At 35.2% G+C, this 25,563-nt stretch overlaps 1 protein-coding gene and 1 non-coding gene across 2 annotated transcripts; one reads left to right on the top strand and one right to left on the bottom strand.

The window, feature by feature from the left end:
* Positions 1-3,305: 3,305 nt before the first annotated feature.
* On the bottom strand, positions 3,306-3,412 carry LOC140870103 (small nucleolar RNA R71). The gene has a single exon (XR_012147083.1). It is a non-coding gene; the product is annotated as a small nucleolar RNA R71 (small nucleolar RNA).
* Positions 3,413-15,258: 11,846 nt separating this feature from the next.
* On the top strand, positions 15,259-18,494 carry LOC140864664 (peter Pan-like protein). Its single transcript, XM_073268957.1, has 7 exons — positions 15,259-15,450; positions 15,582-15,761; positions 16,369-16,599; positions 16,686-16,778; positions 16,857-17,044; positions 17,731-17,924; positions 18,142-18,494. The coding sequence occupies exons 1-7, from the start codon at positions 15,433-15,435 to the stop codon at positions 18,237-18,239; spliced, it is 1,002 nt and encodes a 333-aa protein (XP_073125058.1). The 5' UTR covers positions 15,259-15,432; the 3' UTR covers positions 18,240-18,494.
* Positions 18,495-25,563: the final 7,069 nt, after the last annotated feature.

Raw genomic sequence — 25,563 nt, 5'->3', positions numbered from 1 at the left:
TTTGCCTACCTGGTATTATTTTAATTTAATTCCGCAGTTACTCTGATTAAGATTATTTTATTAATTAATTTCATGCTTAAGTTCTGATTAGTAGGTGATCACGGCGCGGGTCACTACAAAATCTCTCCACGTTTTTCACTTTCAAGGCTATCCTTTCGAGTCAACGGATTTGGCCACTTGATTTTTTCATCCACGTGGACTTAGCTTAGGAATTGGGAAGAAATAGTGCTCAAGGATCAATCCAACAATCTGCCAAATTCCGAAAATTCAAATTTGAATTTTCGAGAGATTTGCTTCCAATTTTCGGTCAAAGCTTCACCTATTCAAGTTACTGATTTTTGCATGAACATTTTCTGTAAGTGGGATTTGTTTTAAAATTTTATATATGTTTGAAAATTTTCGATCGTTCATGTTAATTGTTGGAATCTTGTTATATAATATTATTCATAATGAAACTTTGTTAAAAGTATGTTTTGGCACTGTTATGACTCGAATTAAGAGTGGAAAGGAAATTTTCGAACCATATTATGTTATGGCCCTGATGCGGTGGGTAAGAATAACTGTTCCATGACCTTACCCCTTAGAAGGATTACATATAGGGGACTGATCATTTAGCCACGAATAATGAGATAAATTTCAGTCACCCCTTATGATGATGATGTTTACGCTATGCTATGATGAGACATGTTATGAGATGATATTTTTTGAAATTTGACATGCTTGAAATTCAAGTATGAGTTTTTGAAATGAATATATATGTATATATTTTTGGTATGATCGATCGGCCCCCACTTGCTGAGTGTTCCCCAAAACGCTCATCCCTTTCCTTCCCAGATGATACAGAAGAAGAATTCGAGGATCAGGAACTAGACCTGGTTTTTATTGAAATTTATTTGAAATCAACGCCGATGTTAACCGGACCCGGGAGAGGGGCGTGACAACAACTACTCAACTGTTTCTACTGAACCATTGAAATGTTGATCAACCGATTGAATCTTTGGAATCATTCATTTGTTGTATTTTTAGTGACCCTGCCCGGATCATCTACTAATTAGCAGTCTTAAGTGTGCAATTAGCTTAATAATATAATCTTAATTAAAACAGAGTAATCTAGCGGAAAATTAAAAAACTAGTACAAAATAAACCGGTGTAATACAACCGGTATTGAAAGTCCAAACATATTTATAAAACCGTATTGAAATACCAAATATAACTGTAGGAAAATAGAACTTCCATCAACCATAGGTCTATGCTACTAACCCAGCCATGATCATCCCACTCCATCCAACCTATCTAAGGTAATGACATGAGTCAGTTTCAAGTATTTATTGCATGATTTTTATGTTTTTTGCATTCGTTTGTTTCATTTTGTTCGTTTTAATCTAATTTTGTTTGCATTTAGTGTTTTTCCTTGTGTTTTGTTCACTCTTCTTGATTTATGGTTGACTTGGCAGGAAAATAAGAATCAAGTATTTTTGGGAATCAACTGGGTGCGCTCGAGCTGCAAAATATTGCAGCTCGAGCACATGCATAAGAAAGAAAACAGAAGAGGGACAGAAACTATGTGCCCGAGCGGTAATTTATTACCGCTCGAGCGCATGCTCGAGAAAAAAGTGGCAGAGAGGAGGCAGAAATCCAGCGCCCGAGCTGCTATATTCTACCACTCGGGCGGTCTCGCGTATGTTGGAAACTTTTTATTCCGGGTGTTTTACAAGGAAAGGACTCTGGGGCAATATAAATTGAATATTTTCAGATGTTTTGAGGGTTTGGCACACAAAAGATCAAGGCGTAGGCGGCTTGTGAATATTGGAGGCTTGCGTCTTCTCGTTTTGAGTTTTTCCTCTTCTAGATTTCTGAATTTTATTTTGAAGACGTTGTTAGATTAATTTTTATTATGAGTTGTAGTAGCTAAACTTTATTTTGTTGAAATTTAGGGGATCCGAACCCCGAAACACATTTGTGTGATTGAATTTGTTGGACGAATTGAGTTTGCTTTATGTTATTATTTGATTTTTTCATGATTTATTATTCTATGTTGAGGAATAGCTAATTTTAGCATAGATTCGTATGTTGTGAATTGTTATCGAGAGATAATTCAGTATTAGGATGAGTGACATATTCCATGGACTTAAAATATGCATAGAGATATGATATTTAGTACATGTTGATAACCATAGACCACCAGGTTGAAAGTTGTAGGAATTCAAGGAACGCAAAGCAATCGGTAATGATAAATAACCGGAGAGATTTGATTGTTTCATTAACTTGAATTAGACTGTCATAAACTCGAGAGAGAGTGTCGATATATCAGGAATTTCTGTCGAATTTATGTGTATAAAAGTGAATTTCAATTGTCCAGTTCAATTAGGGGGAAGGTGAACCGAGATTCCAACAAATATTCTCATATTATATTTTCTATTTCGAAAAATTGAATTCGTTTATTCCTTTGAAATTTAGTTATTTACGTTGAACTCATTAGTTTATAATTTTAGCTATAATCATTCAACAAATTTTCGTTACTTTGGATAGAGGAATAAAATAACTGAATTATTGTTACATAGTCCCTGAGGACGATACTCGTACTCAGTACACTTTATTATAACTTGATTCGTGCACTTGAGATAATTTCGAGTATAATTGAGAGATATTTATATTGATTTTAAGTGTTAGTATTTGCTCGATCAAGTTTTTTGGCGCCGTTGCCGGGGACTATTGATTACTTTGATGTGTTTTGTTTAATTTTATCTACTCCAATTTTAATCACTATTTTCGTCTGTGAACTGCAGGATAATCCGGAAGTGCATGCAACATTCACCTGATTCGGAAATCGTACCTTTTGATCCAGAAATTGAATGAACTTTTCATAGGAGAAGAAGGCTACAACAAGAAGCAATGGCGAACGAAGAACGACTACGTTTAGATGGAAATGCTGAGAATAATGCACCACATATACAGATCCATGATGGATAGCGCCTTGCCATCCATCGAGGATACCAGACCAAGCATCATCAGGCCAACCATAGCAGCGAAAGCCTGCTATCATTCAAATGGTGCAAAACACAGTCCAATTTGGTGGGACGACGATCGATGACCCATATGCCCACATTACAAACTTTCTAGAAATTTGTGATACTTTCAAGATGCAGGGATTTTGTGATGACGCTATTCGTTTGCGTTTATTCCCTTTTTCATTAAGAGATAAGGCTAAATCATGGCTAACAAATTTACCTGCAGGTTCCATCACCACTTGGGAGGATCTCGCAAAAGTTTTCCTCATCAAATACTTCCCACCATCCAAATCGATGAAGCTAAGAGCTAATATCACAAAATTTTCTCAAGGCAAACATGAAACACTCTATGAAGCGTGGGAGTGCTATAAAGATCTATTGAGGAGATGTCCACACCACAAATTACTAGACTGTCTTGTGGTACAAATTTTTTATTATGGTATTCCTCACACTAATCGCACCATGTTAGATGCAGCTGCAGGTGGTAATTTGTTATGAAAATGACCAGAGGATGAGTATGAGTTAATTGAGGAAATGACATCTAGTAGTTATCATCCTCAGCCTGAGAGAAATGCAAACAGGAGATCCGCAAGAATTTATCAAGTAGATGCATTCGCTTCAGTAGCAGCTCAGCTTGAGGTGATGAATAAGAAGATTGAGGAGCTAAGTATGGGAAATTCTGCGATGCATATTCAAGAAGTGTGGTGTGAGAAATGTGGTGCTGAGCATTTCACAAAAGATTGTCAGACTGGCAATCCATCATATCAATCGGACGGAGTTATGGTAAGCTATGTGGGAAATCAAAACCGCCCTAAGAATGATCCATTCTTGAATACATATAATCCAGGGTGGAAGAAGGATCCGAACTTCTCATGGGGAGGATAGAATAATAGACCGTATGAAAACCAGAATTATGGAAAATAACAACAGGAAGAGAAGTCAAGCATGGAGCAGATGATGCAGAAGTTCATATCATCCACTGAGACCAGAATGAAAAATCAGGATGTGTCAATAAAGAATTTGGAGAATCAAATAGGACAGTTGGCTAAAGCGATGTCCAGCAGAGATCCAGGTACTTTTCCAAGCGACACGGAGAAGAATCCAAAGGAGCAGGTCAAGGCAGTTGAATTGAGAAGTGGGAAGAGGGTAGAATCTGAGAGACAAGAAGCGAAAGAGCCAGAAGTAGTTATATTGGAGAAAACTGCAGGTAAGTCTTCTGCTTTTACACAACCACTCACATCACAATCAAATTTCGTTATTACACCACCTTTTCTTGCAGCTCTCAAGAAAGCCAAACTAGACTCCTAATTTTCAAAATTCCTAGAGGTATTCAAGAAATTTAATATAAACATTCCCTTTGCCTACGCACTGATGCAAATGCCCAGATATTCAAAGTTCTTGAAGGAGATTCTCTCAAACAAGCGAAAATTGGAGGAGCATGCATTGATTAATTTAACGAAAAATTTCTCTGCATTAGTTCAGAACAAGATCCCACCAAAGAAAAAAGACCCAGAGAGTTTCTCTATCCCTTGCATGATTAATGATGTGTATTTTCATAAAGCTTTGTGTGATTTAGGTGCTAGAATAAATCTAATGCCATATTATGTTTTCAGAAAACTGAGTTTGGGAGAGTTGAAACCCACCAGGATGTCATTGCAATTGGCTGACAGATCTATAAAGTATCCAAGAGGCATAATAGAAGATGTACTGGTGAAAGTAGAAAAATTCATCTTCCCAGTGGATTCTGTGGTACTTTGTAACGCCCCAAATTTATCTTAATTGACTTTATTTGAGATAATCGGAGATTACAGAGTTCAAGAGCCGACTTGATTTTGATCAGGGTCCTTTTTGCAATTTTCGGATTTTTCAGGGACTAAAGTGCAAAATTGGAGTTTGTTAGATATTTATAGCTCCTTTGACTTATTCTTTCACTTCTCCTTCTTCCCTTTCACGCCTCTCCTCCATTGAAGCTCCTTCCAAGTTCTTCGAGCATCCAGATTTCTCCCCGAGCTCGATCCGTCCGTTAGAATTTATTTCTGAAGGCAGATTAGCGCTCACTGCAGCGAGAGCTCCGTTATATCGTAAGTTTTTCTACGATCTGATACATTCTATTTTTCGGATGTTGTTAGAACCGTTCGAGATTCGAGTATGTTGTTCTTGACAGAGTTCTGATCGTTTATTATCTGTCGGTTTTGAATTAGAGCGACGTTCGGAATTGTTACAATTTTTGGAAGCCTTTTTCGAAAATGAGGTTTTGAGATGTGTTGGAATTGCTTTGTTGTTGTTTTCTTAGCATTTTTTGAGATTTTATCGATATTGTACTGCTGTCTGTGTTTTCGGTTTGATCGGAATCTAGCCGTTATGCCGCCGGTTTGAGTTTTTGGGCTATAGTTTGGTTTGAATTGATTTGAGCCATTTTCAGTTGTGTTTGAATGTCGATAGTGATCTCGGGCCTTTATTACTTCTTTTGCAGATTCGTTTGTAGGCCGTTGAGTTGCGAGGTTGCAGTAGTTGTATCGCTTTGAAGATTATAGCCGGTAGGGTATCGATTTCTTATTATCGATTGAGGAAGTTTGATTTAATCTTGATTGAGGAATCGTTGTTGTTTCTAGGTTTGGAGCATCGACGTTTGAGAAAAGGTATAAGACAACTTAAAGTGTAATGGAACGAGTGAATCGAATCCGACTTGATTCGAGTATTCCGGAAAAATCACATACTTGCATGTTAATTGATTTAATTGAATGAGTTATGAATTGTATTGCATTCATATTGATCCAATGAATTTTATTTCATTTTTGAGTTAGACGTTCTGAGAACTATAGTAGGGGGCATTGGCAGGCTATTTACTGCAATGACCGACTTAACTCTATATAGTTGCTTCAGAGTCTAGATGATTGAAATATGCACTATCCACCTCGAGGAGAGAGTCGGTGTGATTTTTGTGATATTTCATCCTCGGGATCCCAACAAAGGAAAAGAGAAGAGAACATTTATCTTGCGATTATCCAGACTTGATAATCCCAGATTTTAAAGACATGCATTGCATTTTATGCATTTGAGTTGAGTTTAGACTATGCTTTTGGATTTGATTGTCTTGTATATATATATATATATCATGTTTTGATATATTAATTGATATGCATGCTTGTCTCTTTTACTGGGAATGTTATTCTCACCGGATTATCCGGCTGTTGTCTAGTCTTTGTATGTGTTCTTGGCAACAGGTGGGGCAGGACCGAGTCAGAGGCAGAATGGCTAAGGGTTGAGTCGATTAGAATTGAGACTTGGTGTTTTGGAAGTCGAATTTGTAATCGAACTTAGATTGTATTCGAACTCGTGTTGTTGTATTGTTTTGAATAAGTTAGATTGAAGCATGTTCTACTAGTTTGAGATTGTATAACTTTAGAACTATCTTGTATTGGATTTATGCATGTTGTATGTCGTATTAATGGATTTGAATTGGGATTTGAATGTATGTCAAAAGCGAGCGCGGGAAGAATATTTTGCTAGCCTGAGCATTTTCTGCCCAGGCCTTCCGCGCGCGGGCGAGGTGGTACCTCGCGCGCGCGCGAGGGAATCCCAGGGGCTCGGGTTTGTTAGCCCGCGCGCGCGCGAGAAATGTACCTCGCGCAGGCGCGAGCCTTCAGCCGGGGCTCTGAAGATGTAGCTTGCGCGCGCGCGAGACGTTCATCTCGCGCGAGCGCGAGGCATTTTTTTTTTAAAAAAAGGAGAAATTGTTTATTATTGTTTATTGTTTATTATTGTTTGGACCTTGGATTATTGTATTTTTTATTATTTGTTTTATCCGAGATTAGATATTTAGAACCGAGGTCTCACATTAAGTGGTATCAGAGAGATAAGATCTTGGACTGAATTTAGAAGTTAGCGGGGTAGTTCGAGTCCGCATGTATTGGCTCCTCGCATGTGTTTGAGTTATTTAATTGATTATTAAATTCCATGCGAGCATACTTTATTAATTAAGAATTATTTGAATTACATGACTATGTGATTTAAATTATAAAGCATGATTTACTTGAGATATAACTGTTTTTGTTATCAACTGGTATCCGAATTCTGAGAGGTTGCAAGGGCACCGAATGGCAGCGATTGAGATATCGTGTCCTAAACTTTGATTATCAGATGGGTCCTCGTTGAGTTATTAACAGAAACCCACCGCCAGTTACACCTCCGAATGAGCAAGCTAGTACAGAAGTCTATCAGTTGGATGCCAGAGCGACGCCGATGGAAACCTTGCTGAAGAGGTTTCAGTCATTTAAACCTCCTATGTTGCTAGGTACAGAGAATCCCGTTGACTGCGAGAGCTGGTTGGATGACGTTGATCAGTTGTTCGATTCCCTTGACTATTCTGATGACCGCAGAACCAGGTTGGTCATTCATCAGCTTCGTGGCGTTTCTAAGAACTGGTGGATCACGACAAATAGATCCATGGAGAACCGAGGTACACCTATTAACTGGAATCTGTTTAAGTCTGAGTTTTATAAGCGGTTTTTCCCAGTTTCGTACCGAAAGGACAAGGGAGCCGAGTTTGCAAATCTGAGGCAGGGGAATTTGAATATTGAGGAGTATGTGGCCAAATTTGATAGTTTGCTGAGATTTGCACCACACATTGCAAACAACGAAGAAGCAAAAGCTGATCAGTTCATTAATGATTTGAACCCTGATATCTTCACGTTGGTAAACACTGCTAGGCCTGATAATTTTGCGAATGCCATGAATTATGCAAAAGGAGCTGAAGCAGGTTTGTGGAGACAGAGAGGATGTCAGTTTGTGCCGCAACAGCAGCAGGAACAGTTCCAGGCACAACCTTCTCAATACCAGAACCAATTGTCCCAATACCAGAATCAACCTTTTCAGTTTCAGAATCAACCACCGAGTTCTGAAGGTGGTAGCAGTGGAGGTAATAAGAAGGATTACTATCATCCGAAGGGGAAGCAGTTTAAGAAGCACGGAACCAGTTCTTCGAGCTCTAGTGGCTCGAGACAGTATGGATCGGGACAGAGTTCGGGTCAGTCAGGAATGTCTTGTGCCAACTGCGGAGGTCGTCACTCCAGTGATCAGTGTAGAGGTATCTTTGGAAGCTGTTATATCTGTAACCAGGCAGGGCACTTTACCAGAGCGTGTTCTCAGCGTGTCCTTGAGCAAGCACAGAGTGGAAGTTCTTTGAGACACTCAGCTCAGCCTCAGAGGAAAGCACCTACTGTCCACTCTTTCCAACCTCAGCAGCAGAATAGACAGGAAGGTAATCAGTATGCGAACCAGCCTCCCAGACAGCAGACACGAGTTTTTGCTCTGTCTGAGGATCCGCAGACTCAGGCTGCACCCGATAATGACAGATCAGGTAACGTTCGATTTTGGGCTTTCTATTCTTATTGGACTGTTAGATACTGGTAAGTCTCTTGCCTTCTTATTGAAGAATCTGTGTAATTCTTATCGTGCATCTAAATATTTTGTTGAGTTGTTCGAATTGACGAACACTCCAGTAGTGTTGTTAATTTTTTCTATTACCAGATCTTATAGAAGAGTTAGTTGGGACTAGGAATTCTTATCGATGATTTCTTATCTCTTTGGAATAATAATTGTACTGATCATTCGTATAGCATATTTTGGTGCCGAGCAATCGTATGCTATTCTTCGATGTCTGAATTCTATTTGGATCGAGTTGTTTTCCTCGATTTTATGATCTGGTAATGGAATTTCTGTCGATCAGCTCTCCGGTATACTGAATTTCGATACTGAAGATCTTTCAGTACTTGGCATTCTTCTTATTGAGATTTTGGGATGTATTCTTATTCAAATGAATCACGCTCTAGTCTAAACATCGAGACAGTTGAAGACGCTCGAGACTCAATGTCTGAATCTGGACTTTGAGCTCGCAGCGATCTTATTGATTAAAAGATCTGATATCTATTGTCTTATGAGGAGATTTTCGTGATTTTTTTTATAACCGTAAGAGTTGGAGTAATTGTTTTCGCAGACGGAACTGATTTGGAGGCAGAGAAGATGATTAGATTGTATGAGATTTCTGACTGCGAATCTTTATCTGAAGAATTGAATGCAACAGTTGATGTCTTGAACCGTAGGATTTGATCTTATTTTATCTACTATCTGTTTATGGTTTTTTGATTGATGGAATCTGCTACCGTATTCCGTAAAATATGACTTTTAGTCAAGACCAGAGGATTGATACCTTGTCAGAAGTCGTCAGGTGTCATGTTTTGCCGAAGTCTGTCAGTTTAGACAGAGATTCTCGATGCATTTGTTCTTTCGGCATAGACTTGGAAGAGACTTTTGTGGTTTGATTACAACTCTTTTAAGTTCAATATCCTCAGAACGACGGACAGCCAGATCAGATGAGTCGACTTTTGATTGACGGACTTGAAGGAGTAATTAGAGAGACAGAGTTCGGGTTGGAACCGTGTTTGATTTCGAGGATAAAATCTTTTCTTAGAGGGGGAGAATTGTAACGCCCCAAATTTATCTTAATTGACTTTATTTGAGATAATCGAAGATTACAGAGTTCAAGAGCCGACTTGATTTTGATCAGGGTCCTTTTTGAATTTTTTGGATTTTTCAGGGACTAAAATGCAAAATTGGAGTTTGTTAGATATTTATAGCTCCTTTGACTTATTTTTTCACTTCTCCTTCTTCCCTTGCACGCTTGTGCACCATTGACGTCGCGCTGCGAAATTTTATATTTGTTGTAGACTTGTAGTGCTCATTTGAATTATTTTAATGTCCCGATGCTTTCCCTTGTCATATCAAATATCAAGATTAAAGATTTATTGGATATGATTAATTAATACTTTTGTAAATGCATCTCATTTATTATTACCACAATAATTTGGATTGTTTATTTATTATCATGTGATGTGAGCATTTAGTGGAAAGAATATAGCATCTCATTCAGCATGACAATTGACCGACTTTTTGCTTTATTTCTTCTTGTTCTTGTCTTCTTCTATTTGATTTATGATTTCTTCCTGCGATGGAATGTATAGAAAGACGCCTGTAATTTCTCATTGACTTCCAAGTTTTTCTTCTTCTTTGGTCATCATCAACATCATGATTATATTATTCGATTAATTAATAGGTTTCTTGCTTGTGTTCTTATTTGTGCATTTTATTATTCCTAGACTGAAAGTTCTTACTTTTTTATTCACTTCGTTTATATATGTTTGATCTTTCTTTGATTGATGTTCTCCCTGTAACTTTGTAGTTTTTTTAATTGAGATTAATTGAACTTTTGTGCTGTGAAAAAAATAAAAAAAATGTAAAGTGTATTCATTGAAATAATTAATTATATTTGTTTTTAGTGTTTTTGGAACCGGACCGGACCGATCGGTTCAACCGGTTCGACCGGGAACCGGCCGCTGGATCGATCACCGGTTGGACCGGCCAAGAACCGGAAAATGGTTCAATCGGTTTTTTGTATTTTTTGAATTTTTTTTATTTTTAAACCTTAGATTTAATATTTTTATATATAAATAAATTATTATTTGAAATTTCTACTTCATTTTAAAAACATATTTTAATAATTATTGGTTTTTTTAAAAATAAATAATTTATAACTATAATTGATATTTTAAATATATTTACATATTTATTTAGCTTTCAAACTATGTTAAATATATATTTTATGTCTATTTATATAATTTTTGAGTTTTTAAATTTCAAAATATATTATTTATTATATTAAATTATATAAAAGATTTTCCGGTTCGACCGTCCAGTTAAAACGGTTCGACCGATTGGACTATTTTTTTAAATAAATCGGATCAATCATCAATCCGATTATGAAAACACTTTTTGTCTTAACATGCACATGCTTCAAAATCTTCAACATGAACTTGTTCCATATTAGTAATAATAATAATAATAATAATAATAATAATAATAATAATGAAAAAAGATGAGATACATACATATATATATACCTGCAGTGATACACTTTTGACTGAAGAAACAACTAAAAAATAGAAAGAAAAGGGAAAACCCAAACCCTAGCCCCAACCAGTCGCCCCTTCGACCCAGCTCAGCTCCGGCGGCTCCCTAGTCGTCGGTCGATATCCAGAAACAGGTCTTCCGACATCCTTGCAGATATCCCAAGCCTTAAGAACTCCAATTGTGACTTGAATCTCGAGTTTATAGCTTGTAGCAAAGCTGCTTGTCGCGCGACCATCACTATGTGAGTTTTGTTTCTACGTTTTCTTCGATTTCTAGCTATTCTTGGTAGTTATAGGCTATATTCGAAGCCTAGTACTTAAATAGGTGACTTAATGGCGCTTCTCTGCAAGTTTTTTTTATCTTAAACCGCCAGAAGGGCTTCTGGAGATCTTCGAATAGGTTTTTGGTGCGTTTTTAGTTACTTTCTTTGACAAAGTTTATTTCTTTATAAGTTTAAAGTAATAAAATAGTGTTATTCAAAATATGGATGCCTTTTCAATGTTCATATGTGCTACATTGTGTCGGATTATGATGATTTAGATTAATGCTGAAGAAAAAAAATGATGTACGGATGTGCATGTAGAATGAATTGCGGTTAATCATCATTTCAAAAAGAAAATGTAGCAAGGAACATATATACACTAGTGTTCGAGGTGGAGTTCAAAAGTTTTTAATTAACCATTTCATGATTTCATACACACACTTGCAGAGTAAAAGACAAAAAAATCATTGCCAGAGGCAATTCGGCTACTGTTGTTTCCTAATTATTCGATTTAAAAAAACCCATTTCAGTTCTATTTAGTATTTTTTTTATAAAAAAAATGGGTAAAGGTAGTGCTAATTTGGTGAATTAGACAGGGGGTTTCAAAATACTGCAAGTAGTGTATGTTTTGCACAAAAGAGGATATGAATGATGATGGGGCAGAGAAATCTAACCTGCAGCCAACATATTTGCTTCAATTCTTGGTATTAGTATAAGTTTAGCATCTCTCTCTTTTTTCTCCAAAAAAATTAATTCCCAACTCAATTAATATTATTTTACTTATATATTCAAGGTGATTTAATTGATAAGAGATGAGCTACTAAAGACTATACTTAATCTGTTAGTTATAGGTCATTTTGTTTTTGTTAACTTTATTATAAGATCTGGCATGTATTTATTTATTTATCAATGAAGTATGAAGATATACAATTGGCAATTATATTATACTAGGTACGGTTACCTCAATTCTTGAGGTGTTTGCCAGGTTTGTAACACAATAGATCGATTCCTTTAGTTTGATATTTTTTGTTTTGTTTTGTTTTGTTTTGTTTTGGTTTTCTGTTTCATAACACTAGATTAAATGTCCAATTATTCATGAAATTTGTCATCTTCTTGTGGTTAGATTATGTAATGTTATGCCACTGTTGCGGTTCTCAATTTATTCTTGGTGAAAATTTTATATGTTAGATCAAAGATAAAAAAAAATAAAAAATTACAGACAGGAGCATGGAGATATACCAGACAACATGGATAAAAAATTAAAGGTATTACAATAATCTGAGTGAAACACTCAGCCAAAGGATTAGGTTCTTTTTCAGAAACCTTAGCTCAAACTAATGAACTCGCTAAATCACTAATCACTAAACTGTCAAAAAACGTGAATAATCCTTGTGAAAAAATCTGTTTTTGAGTAGAAGTTCAATAAGTAGCAGTTTCTACTCTGTTTTCATTAGTTTTCATCTCTGGTTTTTGTTTTTGTTCCGTGATTTTTTTGGTCTTTTGAAATTCTCGTGACGTGTGTATTTTTTTTTATTGAATTAAACTTCATTAGAGCAATTAGAAAAAGAAAATTAGAGTTTTCCTCAAGCTTTCTTGTTTAACACCCTTAAACTGGTTAAAATATTTGCATGATCAAAATGATTATGCTGTTTTTTGGGCAGAAACTTTAGCCATTTAAGTTTTAAGTTGGTTTTAGTGCTTTGTGATCTTTAAATGATGAGATGTTATTACCTACATACTGAATCATATTTTTATTTGGCATGTGGATCACATGGATAATATACTCTTGTTACAGCAAGGATATGATGTTTCAAATGTTAATGTAAGATCTATTCAAATTTAAATTTTGGAATTAAAGGGATTGTTGAACAGTCAAATATGATATGATTTCCTATCCTTCGTCCAGTGTGTTTTATATACCATCTTTCTTACATTCAATCTTCACTTGTTTTCTTCTCTACTTTTTGTTAATGTTTGGTTTTTTTCTTAGGTCTTTTGACATTCTCATAATGTGTGTTATTTATTATATTAGACCTCATGAGAGCAATTAGAAAAAAGAAAATTTCCTTAAAACTGGTCAAAATCTTTGCATCTTGATGAAGTTGATTAGGCTGTTTTTGGGCATAGGTTCAAGAAGTAACAGTTTCTAAAAATCTTTGCGTCTTGATGAAATTGATTACTCTGTTTTTTTGGGCAGAAGGCTTAGCCATTTATGTTTTAAGTTGGTTTTAGTGTTTTGTGATCTTTAGATGATGAGATGTTGTTACCTACATTCGGCATGTACATATGGATAATATACTCTTGATACAATAAGGATATTTCAAATGTTATGTAAGATCTATTCAAATTTAAATTTTGGAAGTAAAGTGATTGTCAAATAATCAAATATCATCTGATTTTCTAGCCTCTTTCTAGTGTGTTCTATGTGGTCTCTTGTTACTTTCATTCTCTGTTAGTTTTCATATTTGATTTTTGTTTTTGTTTCTGTTTCGCTTTTCTGTTTTGGGTATTTTGTCATTCTCTTGATTTGTATATTTTGTTATTTGTAGAATTAGACTTCATGAGAGCAATTAGAATAAGAAACTTGGGAGTACCCCTGAACATTTCTTGTTCCATACCCCTAAACTGGTTGAATTCTTTGCGTCTTCATGAAATTGATAAGGCTGTTTTTGGGCAGAGGTCCAAGAAATAACAGTTTCTAATTTTTCATTCTTTTGTTTGAGACCTCTTGTGCTCAGAGAGAGAACATTTCGGGTTTTCCTACAACAATAATAGGAAAGAAAGACTCTCTCTCATTACAGTATAATAATACGACATACTACCATTTGATAATGACCTAAATAATGTTCATTTTTGTCTTATTATTGATTGATGGCAGATTTTTCCAAGTTGATTCAATCATCAAAGGAGCTTTGTGCCAAGAAAAGAAAATCAGCTAGGCGTGAAAGGTGCATTGCATTCTAAGCACCGTCTTAAATTTTGATACATCTCAAAGTATACTTTAATGTTGTTAAAACCTCTTCACTTTTCATTTCAAAATTTCATGTATTAAATGTTTTTAATTACGTTAGCTCAAATCTTTAAAAGATTCTTAAAACTGGAAATTATTTTTACTTTGTTAACTATTTCAACATATATTCATGTCTAATTTTGAGGCAAGTAGTTAAACACTTAAACTTGTTCACTTTTACTACAAATGTAAAACAAATTAAAAACCGGTGTTTTCATAACAAGATCGGTGATCGAATCGGTCTACCTTGAAAAAATGGTTCAATCGGTTGAATCGTTTTAACCGGACGATCGGACCGGAAATATATTATAATTAATAATATCTTTTAAATTTTGAAAACCTAAAACTAAAATATATATATAAATAGAAAAAAAATATTTTTATCATAGTTTGGAAAATAAATAACTATATAATACATTCAAAATATTAATTATATTTATATTTATATTTTTAAAAATAAATAAATAAATTAATATATTTTTAACTGAGTACAAATTTCAAATAATCAATAACCTGTTTTTGGCCGGTTCTTGGGATTGGTTTTTGACTGGTTCAACTGGTTTTGAGTGGTTTAACCGTTGAAACGATTTTTTGAAATGTTTCGGATCGGATCAATGATCGATTTCCGATCGATCTAGTCCGGTTTTGAAAACATGGCTAAAAACCACTATAATCAAAATACATGTGGCTTTCACCCAAGAAATAACAGTACTCGGATCATTTAGTCTGGTTATAAATTAGTTTTTAAATGGGATTAATAAGTCTTTTACAAATTACATTATGTTTAGTTTTTTCAAGTGTTAGTATCTAGATAAGGATTAAAAAGTGCTTTTAATTTTATATTTTTTAGAAATATAACCCAAAATAAAAAAAACAAAACAACTAGCTTTTAGAAAAAAATATTTATTTAAGCGGTTTTTGGACCTGAATATTTTTTTTTTTGGTGTTGGGCTTTGAACAAATCCAATTTTATTATAGGCCCTAAACAACAAGAAAACCTGCGTTCAAGTCGATCCGTTCTGTTTTATCTTTTCAACTCTTGCCGTAACCCTAAAATTTTGAACAACCGGACGAGAAATCGATATATGTGTTGTGAGAGGTAAATCTTTTTTTGTTTTAATTCTCGGTTTTGTTGCTAATATTGAAGCTTGAGCCAGGAAGGAAATTAGTTCGCTTCACAAACCCAGATGGCTCGTTTTCGCAATGTAAGCAACGCTTTTATCGAAAACTCATTTGCTTGTATAAGTTTCGTTCTGCTTAATGTTCAGGTTTTTAATTTGATGATTAATTGCCCTATTTTGGTTATTTATCTCTGTTTTTATTTCAAATAATTCAGAAGAAGAGGATTCCTTTTGTAAAGCCCATTCATAAGAAAGAGCCGACTGTAGATCATGTAACAGGTGATAAAGTTCCCAAAAGTTTTGTTTTTTGCCGTGGGAAATTGCCTGGCCCACTTCGACAACTGCAAATGGATTTGAGAAAATTGATGCTTCCTTTCACTGCTCTAAAGCTCAAGGTAGGTGTTGGTTTATGTTTAAAAAATCTGCATTTTCCCTGTGTGGTTAATATTGAGAATGATAATCCGATTTTCTAGTTAGATATCTTTCAATAAATTGCGATTTTGTGAAACCGTGCTTTCGGTTTTGGAAATTGAAGCAACAGGTAATAGTTGTGTGCATCAATCGGGATATGGCTACTTTATCATTTCGGGAGGAAATGTGAATTCAACAATCTGTGTTTTATCTGTTTATATTTATATATGGTTTTGTATTGCAACCATGGGTTACATGCAGGTTTGATAGTTGGTCTTCTATACCTTCAAATGTGCCTTTTTGGTCATTTTATAGTTTTGTTGTTTAAGTCCTATAAAATACTCGAGAATTTGGTTGTTCAAAATGTGAAGTACCATGTTCTTCTGAAGCTGATCATTGAGCACCAGAAGTCTATAAGCCTTTTGTGAAACAAATTGTGGGTTCATTCAAATAGTATTGAGCACAATGATAAGTTGTGCAGAAATTTGTTGCATGTAGATCTAGTTTACTTTCTGGTTATAATTATATTAATATGGGATATAAAGTTCTTCTGACTCAGCTAGCTGTTGGCTAATCATTATTCCTTTTTAGGAAAAAAAGCGAAATAATCTTAAAGATTTCTTGAATGTTGCGGGGCCCATGGGTGTTACACATTTTCTCATTTTGTCGAAAACTGAATCCGCTCCATACCTGCGGATTGCAAGGGCACCGCAAGGCCCAACTCTTACCTTCAAGATACATGAATACTCGCTAGCTTCTGATGTTGCTCATTCTCAATTGCGTCCGAGATGCCCTAAAGATCTGTTCAAAAACCCACCCCTGGTATTATCATAATTTTTCCCAAATTATCTTACGATAGTTTGTTTAGTGTTTGATGGTATACCGAGCTATTTGATTGAATTCTCTAGATAGTACTCTCTGGTTTTGGGACAGGGGAGCAACATCTAAAGCTTACCACTATAATGTTTCAGAACATTTTTCCTGCCATCGATATAAATACTGTGAGTTTTGCAAGCTGTCACCCAGATTTAATAGCTACTTGAGTGTTGACTTGCATCTCACCATCTTACATGATTTAGGTCAAACTTTCGTCGTGCCAAAGGATTGTGTTACTTAATTATAATAAAGACACAAACCTTATCGATTTCCGGCAATACTCCATCAGGTTGCAGCCTGTAGATGTTTCTCGAAGAATTAGGAAGTTTGTACAGAACCATCAGGTGCCGGATTTGAGAAGTTTTCAGGATGTGAGTGATTTTGTGACAAGGTATGACCTCTCTCTCTCTCTCTCTCTCACACACACACACACACACACACACACACAACCCTGTTTCCTTGTGTAATGGACCTAGGTCACAAGGCATATGATAAATGTAAAGTAGTCATGATACACTTTGCATTTTTGTTTATGTAAAATGAGTTATACTTTGTCCCTGTGGAGTTCAGTTCTTAATAGGTTTTTGAATCATTTAAATTGGTTAATTGGCTTTAGATGTGGTTCAGTTTTAGGATGATGGTTTTGCTAGTCTGTTCAACATATTTATCAATCACGTTCGTAACCTGGGATTTTTTTAAAAAAAACTTGGTCTTGTGCTTGAATCCTAGCCCCTATTACATCCTATCTACAACTTGAACGTCCTCCATGAATTCTGTTCTTTCTCGGGGACTTGGGAATGTTAAGTAGGGAAGAAGAGGAACTGCGATCAGGAAAGAAGTCGATCCTGCTTTTGAAATTTATCTTTGGAGTTCGAAAAATTTGTTGCCTAGTTTAAGGTGATAGTTTTTAATTTAAAGGTTAGTTTCCATAATATATTGTATTCCAATTGAATCACACTGGAAAGTTGGATCCATTTGTGTTGCCTAACTTTACTAAATGTTGGTTTTCAAACTTAAGCAAGTGTATCCTGAATGTTTTTCTTTTCTTTTTGCTCATCTTTCTTTGCTTTCTTCAAGGACTGGTTATGGATCGGAAAGCGAAGTGGATGACGATGCAGCCACGGTAAGTCTACCGACAGACATTGGTAGGGTTAACAGAGCTTCTAATAAAAGTGCTATTAAACTTCAAGAAGTCGGACCCAGGATGACACTTAAACTCATGAAAGTTGAGGAAGGATTGTGTTCCGGTGGAGTCATATTTAGTGAATCCGGTACATATTCCCATCTGATTATTTTCATTCATTTATAATGGTTTGGTTCATATAACGAGGAACTTATGACCGTGTCCTACCCCTTTTCGCATGGAGAAACTTCTCCGTGTGCTTCATTTCGAGTAATATGAAGCAAGTGGGACAATTGTGTTTAGAATAAAAGTTTGAGACCTGGCCTTGCTAAGCCAATCATTCTAATTCTTGTATCTCATCTCAGGTAACACTGAACGGAACGACGGTTGCCAAACTCATGAGCATGTCCCACAAAGTGAGGAAAAACAAGATGAAAAGGCCATGTTGATAGATGAAGATTAGATCACTTGATTTTTCACTTGTTGCTCTTTTTTTTCGGTCTTATGCATAATTAATGTAGATGAGACCTGGACAAAATCATTTTTTGCAGTTGTACCATTTTCTCTAAACCATAATTCTGAAGTTTTTACCCATGTTTTGTCAAAAACAAGCAAACAAGATCCAGTGTCTGCCTGAATTGAACTTGACTACAGTTACTGTAGCCATTTAAGGCATTAGCTTAAAGATTTGATTTTGTTAGGATTTCACAACCCAATATGTTAGAATTCTTGATCACCTTGTTCAATTTTCTCATCTGTCCACGTTCAGATTGATTTATGTGAGAAATTAAACCTTTTAATATCTGCCCTGCCCAACGCACAATTTATTGATCTATGGCAGTGGTAAGAGTATTATATTCATTTAGCAACAAACTATTGATTGAGGAATCTCACTTATGAGGAAGTCCTTCGTTTGTAAAATTCTTCATTTGGCAAATTCCCTATCATCAAATGATCAATTTGCTACCGAAGCCTGGAGAAATGGATAAAACAACATTTCATAAAAAAAAAAAACCCCCCAAAGAATGAAACCTAGAACTATACATGATTTTTATTTATTTTCACGCAAAAAGCAATGTCTAGAGTTTTAATCCTAAAAGAACCCCATATTTATTCTACACACCTTTGCAAAACCAGATGAAGAAGACTTCATGAGAGGAAAAACAAACGAACGTGGGAATGTATCAACTATCAAGTAACATCGGAGATACATGTATGAATTAGAAAATATAATGAGCATTTAACATTAGTGTCAAATTTGTCAAGTTTATGCGGCCATTAAACCATTGAAATCGATTCATTAAATTCTAAATAAAAAATTAAAATAGTAATAATAATGACAATATAAAAAAAAGACGAAGAATTTTGATCAATTCATTGACAGCAATAATTTATGAACGTACATGACAATAATAATTTATGAACATATACAGACTTTTTAAATTTATCATAACATTACAAATTTTGAATGGAAGTATTGTCTGATTTTTAAAAGCCTCACAAAAACATCTCAATTTAGGATATCACCAATCCACAGAAAAGCAAACTGCGATAGATTTGAACGAAGAGATTTTGATTGAATTTTTCACATGGATGTCAGCATTGTCTCCCCTTAAATTTGAGTTTGTATCAAAATCATTTGCTAAAATATTTGATACGGAATATTTCATCAAAGAAAAATGTAGAAAGACGTACGGAGCTTAATTTAAAGATATTCCAGTTTTTTCATCCAAAGTTCAAATTAACTTACACAGATTGTTTGCAACTCCATTATTTAAGTGAAAATCCAATATTGTTTCCATTCATACTGGATAACATTTCAGTATATCTTGGTCAGCGTACGTAGTAAGATTTTCTCCTCTTATAATGGTTTGCTTTGTTGCTCTTGATTCATTGATTTTCCTAAATCCCGTAACAGAAGTCGAATTTCAAATACCTTTTGAATGTCGAAACGCTAGCTTACGAAGGAATGAAACGATTTGCAATAATATTTGATTCCGATGACATTTTTTATGAAAGAGATTACATATTGATGTCAATCATTGAAAAAGGTGGATGGACTTCAACATTTGAATGCAAAATGTTCTCCTTCAAAGATAACAAATGGAAGATGTTGGGAGATATTAGTTACTTCGGTGGAAGAACTATGCATATGGAATATTCAATTAATGTCAAGGGTCAAGTTTATTTCATATCTGAAGATGAGATGTATCTTGCAAAAAATAATTCAATTAATGTCAAGGGTCAAGTTTATTTCACAACTTCACTTTCCGAGGCATCGATTAAAAAAATTCGTGTAGAAAAATTAATGCAGTGAAATTTTTATTTTTGATGCATGGAATACATTTATCTTTATATTTTAATAAGCTAGCTCAATACGATGGGTCAATTTTGCATTTAATATTTACATTAAAACTTTTGGTATAAAACATTAATATATGTTTTTAATTAAATAATTCGTATATCAAATATTTATATGGAAATTTTGGTTAACAAAAGCATACGGTACAATATAATTACAATAAAATTTACGAATTGCAATAGTGTATAATTCATTTAACATATGTGAATTATATATCTCCCTATATATAAAAAATCTTCCTCTTAGACAACATCTTTTTATTTGCCGAAATTGCTCTTATGTGATCTAAATATTACACTTTTATTTTTATTTGTTTATTTTTTTAAATTTCGATATTTCAAATTTTCATATTTTTCTCAATTAACATTATAGATAAGATACATTGATAAATACATTTTAATTTATTTTTATATTATTTTATAAATGAAAAAAAAATAAATTTATATATTATCGAAAAAATAATATTTATATATAACATACAATATTAAATATATTATATGATTTTATACATACGCAATACATGTGTGCGATTATGCTAGTATTAATTAAATATTTAGATATAAAAAAAAATCACAAGGAGTATTCCCATGGTTAATTTATCTGATCCTACGCTTTTATTTTGTTTGTTTACATTCGGAAAAGTACGTACAAAATTCAAAGAAAATTATATTTTTTTATCTTAAAATAAAAAATTATGAATATAAATTTTTAATCACCCAAATTTTATATTCTTTCCAATTATTAAAATTTATGTAAATCATCAAGTACAACAATGATTCAATCTAAATCTAAAAATTTAAAACAAAAAAAACATCATTATACAAAAAAAATTAGATGACCAAAAATAAAAAAAATAAAAAAAAAGATTACTCCTTCATTTCCAAAATACGTCACACAATACATTAATTTAAAAAAACCCATCAAACTAAGTCATTTTACAAACTAAATCATCTGATCACCGATACATACATTTTGTATGCATTAGTTCGTGATATTTTTATGTTTATTTTGTGTGCATTCATATTAGTTTGTGTATTATTATGTGTTTTATTGTATTTGTGTGCATTTCATTCTTCGGGTTCTATTTGTAGGAAAAATGAAAATTAAAAGAGTTTTGAAAGCAAGAGAAAAGAAAAGAAAAGAAAAAAAAAGAAGAAAAAATTCAAGCGCTAAAGAATTTGTTTGCACTACATCAACATGTAGTGCAAACGAGCAGGAATGAAGCGCAATCGCGCTTAAGCAAGAGAGAATGAAGCGCAAACGACATGAGTTTAGCGCTATGTGTTGCGTTATCGCGCATGAAGAAAAGAAAAGACGCGCGCGAGCAAGAACATTAGCTCGCGGGAGCGCCAAAAAAAATTCCAGAGATTCGAGAGCAGATCGCGCGCGGGAGAGTTCCTATATCGCGCGCGCGAGAGGAGGCGAGAGGACACTGTTTTGAAGAACTGCACGCGCGCGTGTGTCGCGGAGTCAGATTAATTCGAGAATTATATTTTGTGAAGAAAACTAATTTTTAGGGGATCCAAACATTATAAATAGAGGATTTTAATATCTTTGGAGGGTTCCCGGTTCCAGAATTTCACGCAGAGAACGGGAGAAGGCGACTACTGCTTGGGAGAAGATTTCTTTCTTTTATTTTATTTTTATTTTCAATTCATGATTAAAAACTTTGATTGTGAATTATGTTAAAATTTGAGTAGTTTTATTTTTTCGATCAAGGCCACGTGATTGGGCCAGACAATTTATGTAGAAAACTTGATTTGTTTATTTGAGATTTTCAGACTTGATTTTATTTTATTGATTATCGAATTTATATTTGTCTTGTGAATTTCCTGGCCAATTATTTGCTTGCATGTTAATTGATTCCAATTCGACAGATGAGGTTTCGATTTTGATTACTTCGATATTCAACATAGTGTAAAACTGACTAGAAATAGAATTCGGTTTCATTATGCGTTTGGGTGTAAACTGAATTTTCACAGTTCGTCATGCATTCAAATTTGATTAGAATTACGAAAGATTAATCCGTCAATATTTGAATATGTTTGATTGTTCTAAAAATAGTCCTTTGAACAAATTAGAAAAATTTCCGTGAATTAAGATTAAGTCCGAGTCTTAAATCGACTGCTTGTGTGAGACCTCGGTTCTAAACAATTAATCTCGAATTAAACAACAAATTAAGCATATTAAACAACAAATTAAGCATATAAGATCCAAGACTAAACATGTTCTAACATAAAGTAGATAGACATGCTGACACGACTTCTAAACCGAGTCCCACTACTAGCTCTCCCTCTTGATGCTAACCAGGTCTTCGCTGACTTGATTCTGCCCTACTTATTGCCAAGTACACATACAAAAGAAACAGCCGGATAACTCCGGTGAGAAAGATATTTCCAGTAAAAGTAACATAACAAGTAATACAACAACAAACATGCTTTCAAGGCAACAACGTAATCAATATCAACGTAATGAAATGCATGTCTTTAAATCGGGATATCAATTCTGATAAACGAGGGATTGCTGCTGTGCTTTTTGGGATCCCGAGAAAGAGATCACGTAACGACTCACCGACTCTCCCAATCAAGGTGGTGCCACGTATCCCACTCCCCTAGACCTTGGTGCGACTATAAGGAGTATGCTGACTCTAGGTGAACCTCTACACCCAGGCCACTCACAGTATAGCCCCCAAAACGTCTAAAAAAAAAGGTTGTTCTGCTCGCTGAAATAAAAGGTTTGGCTCAATATGAATGCATCAGAGAACATAAAGCATTAAGCCATATAACAAAACTCAATCAACAACAAAATACAAGTTCCACATGCTAGAACAAGTATTGATGCAAATATGTGATTTTAAGGGAAACTCGAGAACCAACTGTCCCGAGTATGCTATTCCGCTAACGATGAATACTTTTACCTTTCAATTCAATAGCTCCAACTCTGGATAGCTACAATAAAAAAGTTACATCAGAACTATATAACCTAACCACAACAACGGCTCAAGTAATCTCTTTGCCGTTCTTCGTCCAATCTCTTAGACGATCCAATGCTGTCAACACCGGGCTCGACAACTCCAAACGAATCTGTACGTAGACAAAAGATGATCAACAATGAGGATCAAACTCAATAGCCAAGTTTCAACAACTCGAAACGGTTCGAAATCTCTAAAACTCAAACAGGCGGCATAACGGCTATAACTGATTGAACCGAAAACACAGACAACAGTATAACAACGATACTAACTCATAACAATGCTAATACAACAAAAATAGTGCAAACCCATCCAATCTCAAACTCCAAATTTTCGAATAAACTTCCAAACATCATAACAATTTCGAACGACGCTCTATTTCAAAACCGACAAATAATAAACGATCAGAACTCTGCCAAGAACAACATACTCGAATCTCAATAGATTCTAACAACATCCAAAAAATAGAATGTATCTGATCGTAGAAAAACTTACCATATAACGAAGCTCTCGCTGCAGTGATCGCTAATCTGCCCTCAGAAATAAATTCCAACGGACGGATCGAGCTCGGACTGAAATCCCAAAGCTTGAAAAGCTCAAAAGGTGTTTCAATGGAGGAGGAGGCGGCCAAGGGAGGAGATGGAGTGAATGAGAGGTCAAAACAAGTCAAGATAATATATAAAACTCCATATTTGCATTTTAGTCCCTGAAATTTCTAAAATTTGCAAAATAAACCTTGATCAAAATCAAGTCGGATCTCAAACTCTGGAAACTCTGATTATCTCAAATAATCTTAATTAAGATAAAATCGGGGCATTGCAATTCTTCCCCTCTAAGAAGAGATTTCGTCATCAAAATCAATAAGAATCACAACTCATAAGATAGAAAAAAAACTAAAGACAGTAAGAAGAACTCATGTCATCCAAATAACTCAGGAAAACGCTGTCTCATGTCGGATTCTGTCTCCCAAGTCGCTTCCTCGACTCCGTGATGGCTCCACTGCACTTTTACCAATGGAATCAACTTGGTTCTGAGTTGCTTCTCCTTCCGATCAAGGATCTGAATTGATAGTTCATAATAGCTCAGAGTCTCGTCTAACTTGGCTTCGTCAGGCTGAAGAATATGAGAAGGATCTGGATGATACTTCCGCAGCATAGAGACGTGAAAAACGTCGTGAATACCAGATAAAGACGGAGGAAGTGCAAGTCTGTTGGCAAGATCTCCTAACTTCTCGAGAATCTCGTACGGCCCGATGAATCTCGGAAATAACTTCCCTCTCTTACCAAATCTGACAGTGCCTCTGAAAGGAGAAATCTTAAGGAATACTCGGTCTACCTGCTCGAAACTCAGAGGTCTACGTCTGACATTCGCATACTTCTCCTGTCTATCCTGAGCTGAATTCATTCTAGTCTGAATGATCTTTACTTGCTCTGCCATATCTCGAAGCATATCCGGTCCCAAATCAGGTGACTCGGACAAATCATCCCAAAATAACGGAGATCGGCACTTCTTGCCGTACAATGCCTCAAAAGGCGCCATACCTCGTTTGGAAGCTGCTGTTGTAAGAAAATTCAACAAGAGGAAAAAAATCTTGCCAACTAGTGTCAAAGTCTAGCACTACTGCTCGCAGCATATCCTCTAACGTCTGGATAGTCCGCTCTGACTGTCCATAGGTCTGAGGATGATAATCTGTACTCAGATATAATCGAGTACCAAGTGCCTCCTGCAGACTGTGCCAAAAGTGCGCAGTGAATCTAGGGTCTCGGTCTGAAACGATCGACTTCAGCACACCATGCAATCTCACAACATTGCTAACATATAACTCAGCCATCTGATCGTGAAGATACGTCATCCTGTACGGAATGAAACAAGCAGACTTCGTCAATCGGTCGATCACTACCCAAATAGCATCGAATCCTCGAACAGATCGCGGTAGCTTCGTGACAAAATCCATAGAAATGTGATCCCATTTCCATTCAGGAACAGATAGACTGTGCAACAGACCACCCGATCGCTTCCTTTCTACTTTCACTTGCTGACAGTTCAAACATCGAGATACAAATCTCGCAACATCGCTCTTCATTCTCTTCCACCAAAACTGATTCTTCAGGTCGTTGTACATCTTACGACCTCCAGGATAAACACTGAACCGATTGCAATGAGCCTCTTGGAGAATACGCTGTCTCAACTCCGAAATATCAGTCACAACAATACGGTTATTCACAAACAAAACATCATCTCTAACCTTGAATTCAGACTGATGTCCGGATCTGACTTTCTCTACTGAAACCTGAATGATCGAATCAGACTTCTGTGCTTCTTTGATAGCAATAAACAACTCCGGCTCGGATTGAATAGCAAGCACTCTGATAGTCTTCCTATCTGTTTCAAACTCTAAACTAGAAATGCAACAATCATCGATCAACTGAGAAACACCGATAGTAGAAAGAGATA

Source organism: Henckelia pumila, chromosome 4 (genome assembly GCF_033568475.1).
Source record: "Henckelia pumila isolate YLH828 chromosome 4, ASM3356847v2, whole genome shotgun sequence".
In the NCBI taxonomy this organism is placed as follows: domain Eukaryota; kingdom Viridiplantae; phylum Streptophyta; class Magnoliopsida; order Lamiales; family Gesneriaceae; genus Henckelia; species Henckelia pumila.
Note: the sequence above shows the minus strand (reverse complement) of the source record. Positions and strands in the feature narration are given on the sequence as shown.